At 36.7% G+C, this 5,540-nt stretch overlaps 1 protein-coding gene across 1 annotated transcript in view; it reads right to left on the reverse strand.

Annotated features, from left to right (window-relative positions):
- The window catches only part of LOC107703846 (SWI/SNF-related matrix-associated actin-dependent regulator of chromatin subfamily A member 5), a 13,305-nt gene extending 8,086 nt beyond the window's left edge, over positions 1 to 5,219 (reverse strand). Inside the window, exons 1-10 of the mRNA XM_016506614.1 lie at positions 4,953 to 5,219; positions 3,573 to 3,695; positions 3,271 to 3,437; positions 2,292 to 2,392; positions 2,056 to 2,156; positions 1,664 to 1,843; positions 1,401 to 1,556; positions 1,168 to 1,299; positions 951 to 1,019; positions 11 to 49 (exon numbers count right to left, since the gene is read on the reverse strand). Coding sequence (XP_016362100.1) covers positions 11 to 49; positions 951 to 1,019; positions 1,168 to 1,299; positions 1,401 to 1,556; positions 1,664 to 1,843; positions 2,056 to 2,156; positions 2,292 to 2,392; positions 3,271 to 3,437; positions 3,573 to 3,695; positions 4,953 to 5,030 — 1,146 coding nt within the window. The 5' untranslated portion in view covers positions 5,031 to 5,219. The remainder of the gene's footprint in view (positions 1 to 10; positions 50 to 950; positions 1,020 to 1,167; positions 1,300 to 1,400; positions 1,557 to 1,663; positions 1,844 to 2,055; positions 2,157 to 2,291; positions 2,393 to 3,270; positions 3,438 to 3,572; positions 3,696 to 4,952) is intronic.
- Positions 5,220 to 5,540: the final 321 nt, after the last annotated feature.

The following is a 5,540-nucleotide window of genomic DNA, read 5'->3' on the forward strand; positions in this document are numbered from 1 at the left end:
ACTTCTCCACATCGGCTTTGATACGTCTCAACAGGAATGGACGAAGTACCTGTAACATTAAGAGATTTGTTAGTTACAAGTTTTATTATTTATTTATTTATTATATATATGTATATATATGTGTGTGTGTGTGTGTGTGTGTGTGTGTGTGTGTGAGACCCTGGATAAGCTTTCCATTGATGTATGGTTTGTTAGGATAGGACAATATTTGGTCGAGATACAACTATTTGAAAATCTGGAATCTGAGGGTGCAAAAAAATCCAAATACTGAGAAAATCGCCTTTAAAGTTGTCCAAATTAAGTTCTTAGCATATTACTAATCAAAAATTTTTGATTAAAAATCAAAACATTTTGATATATTTACAGTAGGAAATTTACAAAATATCTTCATGGAACATGATCTTTACTTAATGTCCTAATGGTTTTTGGCATAACAGCGACTTAAGACTGGTTTTGTGCTCCAGGGTCACATATACATATACATATATATTCCCCCTTTTTTGCTTTAATCTATTCTCACTAATAAATAATTTTATTATTATCATTCTCAATATTTAAACTATATTTAAAAAAATAACTATATTTAAAATTTATACTAAATTTTTATACTAAAATACTAAAGTATTAGTATTTTATTAGTACTTCATACTAAAATTATACTAAATTTTGCTTGATATAATCTCTCTCGTTCTAAATATTTTATTAACATTCTCAATATTTATAATAAATTAATTACATTTAAAGTAAAATAAAACATTATTATATAACTTTATATATAACTTAAAAAATACATTTAAAATTTTGCATTACAAAAATTAAGCCCGTTTATACCACATATAATTTTCTTTTTTTATTTAATTATTTAATTTTAACAAACATATTTTCATGAGATTCACTTACAGATTCATGCTATAAATGTCTAGATAGGAGTCAAAGGAAAATCAACTCACAGTATGTAGACGTTCCACCAGTTTTGTGTCTCCCAGACAGTTATTGGTGTCAAACCAAGAATCAAAATCCTGCACAAAATGGAAAGACAAAATGCATTCATAACCGGTTCAGCAGCAAAAAGAGAATTTCAAAAGATAGACAAGATAGACAAGATAGACATAACAACATGTGCATATGCCAGAGTTCTTGTGGCAGTATGCAAGAAAGAAGTGGCACCTCTGAGGAGTTGAAAACGTCAGGCAGCAGGAAGTTCAGCAGTGCCCAAAGCTCATGGAGGTTGTTCTGTAGTGGGGTTCCAGTCAGCAGCAATCGATTTGTGGTCTTGAACTCTCGCACTATCTCTGAAAGCTGAGAGAACAAACTTTACTAGTTTACTTTTAGACCAGAGGAAACCAGGGACTCACAATCATTCAGTAACTGACTGTGGTAAAATCATGCTGAAGACAGACCTTTGATTTCTCATTCTTGATACGGTGAGCCTCATCAATGACCAGGTATCTCCAGTTGAACTTTTTGAAGACGGCCCTCTCGATAATGAGCATCTCATAGGAGGTGACGCACACATCCCATTCTCCTGGCAGCAGTGTGTCACGGAAAAAAGCCATCTGCAACCAGAAGCGAGTTATTAGATGACCAGAAATTCATAAAAGTTGAAGAAAAAGGGTTCTTCAAGTCCTAATTCACAATAAGATCAATGGAGACCCCTACTTACTCTTTCATCTCTGTCACCGATGAGGCAGACAGCACGTAGAGAGGGAACCCAACGCTTGAACTCATTCATCCAGTTATACAGGGTGGATTTGGGCACCAAAACCATGTGAGGTCCAGGAATGTTTCTATAATGCTTCATGTAGCCCAGCAGAGAGATGGTCTGTAGAGTCTTACCAAGACCCTGATGGGACAAGAGAAGACAAGAGGTGTGAGACATTTGTAATGGACACAGATTAAAACCAGATTCTGGCTGCTGAAATATTTTACAGCTGAGAGACTCTAGGAGTTTCCATAACTTTTACAGGCTTGGAATCAACAATTATATCCTTCAAACAATCTGATATTTCTATGTTTACTAATAAAAGGACAATGAATCAATGTGTGGAGTCATACCATTTCATCAGCAAGGATCCCATTGATTCCGTTCTCATAGAGGGAAATGAGCCAGTTCAGTCCACGGACTTGGTAGTCTCTCAGTTTGCCATTTTTCACATCTGATAACAAATGTTCATTGGCCACAATAAGCTTTCCTTGAAATTACCAAGAGGCCATTGACCGGATTTCATTTAAAAACACTGTTCTAGGTGTTTATAACAGAGATGAAGTGTTTTAATGTGCGTTTAACTCACAGGAAGGCGACTCGTCAAAACGTGTGCAAACGCTGGTGGCCTTGCTGCTCTCACTCAGCAGCTCCTCATCCTCCTCCTGCTCAGTCCGACGGTGGCGGTTACTTAAAAAGAACGCACAGTCAAGTCAGCAGTGAGTGACTATCTGATAGACACATTACTAACACATGGAGCTGACACTATTGGAGTTATGAATGAACCAATAATAAATGCAATATTTAGGGCACCATGATTTATGGGGAGAACAAAAACCCTAATTGCAATTCTGATTTAAACTGTATTTTTAAAGCTTTGCTCTGCTTGTTTGTAAAGATGCAGTTTGGACAAAACTGTGTGACTGACTATACATATAATAAAAATATTATACGATACAAAAAAAACTAATTCTAAGATAATTTGACTGTACAAAAAAAATGAAAAAATAGTATTTAAGAAAAATACTAATAATATTCACAGTAAAACCAGTCCTTCTGAGACACTGAAAACACTGGATCACGAGCTACTCATGTAAAAGAACACAGTGCTGTGCTTCACTCTCAAATATATTTAATTAAATTGCAATTTTAAACACTTTGTGACTCAATAATGGCACTAAGATCAATATGACTGCGCTGACACTATCGGATGAGAAAAACAACTTGAACTGAATTAAGCTGGATGACGTTGTTGTTGTTGTACTATAGTGCAGTTTTATAGCTGAATCGCATCTTGTAACATCATGTCGTTATTGAACTGACCTGACTCAAGCTGAATAACAAAGCTGCTTTAAAACAATCTGTATTGTATGAAGCATTATAGAAATTAATGTGACTTGACTAAGCCATATCGCGATTTTATTTTGATTTTGATTAATCATCTCATCATTTTAATAACATAAATTTGTTAATCGGTGGTATCACTGGCAGCACGATTTTTATGAAGAAAACAAATGGGAAAAATACTTTTGAAACCAATTCTGCTAGAAAAGAGTGGGCAAACTCACTCTCCAGCAGAGAGCAGGTTCTGCTTCTCATCTTTTTTAATGCGAGGGCGGCCAGGCTTCATCTTCAGAGGAGAAGTTGGGGTCTTCTGGGCAGCTGGTTGGATGAAATGAGCGAACAATTCGGTCTGCTTTAGGAGGTAATCGAATCTGTTGGTCCGGTCTGTTTGCTGTTGAAACAAAGCAGTAGAATTCAACAATACACACAATGTCACAACAAATTATGGGTCAACATTCTTGCATAACTGTAATACGCATTTATAACTCAAGTAACTTTGATTGTTATGGAAGGCTAAATGCATTACCACTTTTTCTTCATATCCACCCGGCTGGTCCTTTTCCTTTGCCGAGGGAGGTGATGGCGACTGCGCTTCACTATCCATTGCGGTATCCGACGCTTCATCGTGACCGTTTTCTGAAGCATCATCCTTAAAGAGAAACAGTGATGTAATTTATGCTTGAACTGCTGGAAAAAAAATATAAAAGGCAAGATTGATGGACTGTTTCTTATCCTGTTTTGACATTTCCTATGAAACAGGAAGTTTGTGAAGAAACTGAAGTAGTGACAGATCCATTCTTCTGTATTGTGATGTACATCTAATCAAGTTATGACATTTTGATTTAGAAAATACTGAGGTCAAACTTAAAAAAAAAAAAAAAAAAAGAAAATACATGGCTGAATCATTCACAATAAGATCTATAACATGCATTTAGAAAATAGGTTAAAGTTTAATTGCATGCAGACTTTAAAGGAAAGGAAAGGGATATTTTCACTCAAGCAGCATTTGATTGGACAATATTTTGCATACGCCCACGAGGGCTCGATTCCGTCATCTACATTTTTAGTCTGTTTTCTGAAAACTAAAAATACATTTTAAATGCCTACATTTGATATTTGTTAATTTTAACAATTACACGAGCATACAAATGACCTCAACATATCCACACAGGTTTGGTAACAAAATACGAAAGCTTAACCTGAAGATTCTTATGCAAGTATTGTTCTTTGACGACCGTTACCGCGATACTAGACGTTCAATCAGAACTTCACTTTAATTCAAATATTAGCTCAGTTTAAGAACGCAGTTACTAAAAGCCGCACAACTGATTTAAAAATACGTCTAAACGACAACCAAGTATAACTTTTGTGACATCGCAGCGTTCCGGTGGCGGGTTCAGAGTCGGAACGTCCCATGAAAATAAAACGGAACGTTTATTTTGAATTAAGTCCACAAAAAGAAGAGAGCAAATGGATAACTGGAGCTCAATCCATACAAATGTCTCTGCCTGACCGGTATGTAGCGAAACGTGGTCAATTTAAAGTAACGTTACCGTTCTTAAAGTAACAAAATAGCAACACCATTGATTGTCATATTAAGTGTATTCAGGCGACAACAACATATCAAACCGGCCATCTCTCTAACCCTATCCCTAAATCTGCCAATTTGCCAGTGTAAAAAGTGATCAAATGTTGTTATGAGTGTGAAAATGGACGCCGATCTGCTCATCTATTCATCTGAGCCGAAACAATAACAATAACGTTACATGCTAACAAACACTTTTTCAGAGACGCGCTCAGATGGTTCGTCGGCGCTTTGTTTCCAGCGCCATCAGTCTGTGTTTTAAAGTCCCAGATAAACTGGGGTGTAATTATAAGTGGGATATGATGGGAAAGAAGCGCTCACCTCTGCCGGACTGGCCGAGTCGAGTTGGCTCGGCTCTTCCCGCTGCTGCTGCTCCATGCTGCTGTCTGTTTGGGACATGATGAGCTGGCTAATTCCGTTATTTCGCTATGGACACGAGTAATTCCGTTTAAAATAAGTATATAGGTTTGATTGGGAAGTTTCAAACTACAGCCCAAATAGAGCAAGCACACCAGGCGTCATCCACGGCCCCCGGCTTTTCTGTTGACACTGTTCCCGCAAAACGGGCCCGCCACAGACTATCGCGAGATTTCAGACGTGTGTGACGTCATTCGTACACTAAACGGGAAATGCAAACCAGTCTGCGCTTTTTTGGCATTGTGTTCGTACAAGAAAACTTTGGCAAGTTCATTGTAAACTTCATACATAATGACTTTGAGCTTTTCTTTAAGGATGTTTTGTTTGGAATTTTCACTTTTGAGAAGCAATATGGAAATATTTACTTTCTCTGCAACTTACTTATTTTACTTGCCAAATATTTTATCCACAAATGCAAGGTTATGAAAGTTACCCCCCACTTCTCTTACTTTCAAGAAGATATTAAAAGTTATATTAAATCTTTATCTACCT

This window comes from Sinocyclocheilus anshuiensis, unplaced genomic scaffold, assembly GCF_001515605.1.
Source record: "Sinocyclocheilus anshuiensis isolate Anshui unplaced genomic scaffold, SAMN03320099.WGS_v1.1 scaffold274, whole genome shotgun sequence".
NCBI classification, from domain to species: Eukaryota; Metazoa; Chordata; class Actinopteri; order Cypriniformes; family Cyprinidae; genus Sinocyclocheilus; species Sinocyclocheilus anshuiensis.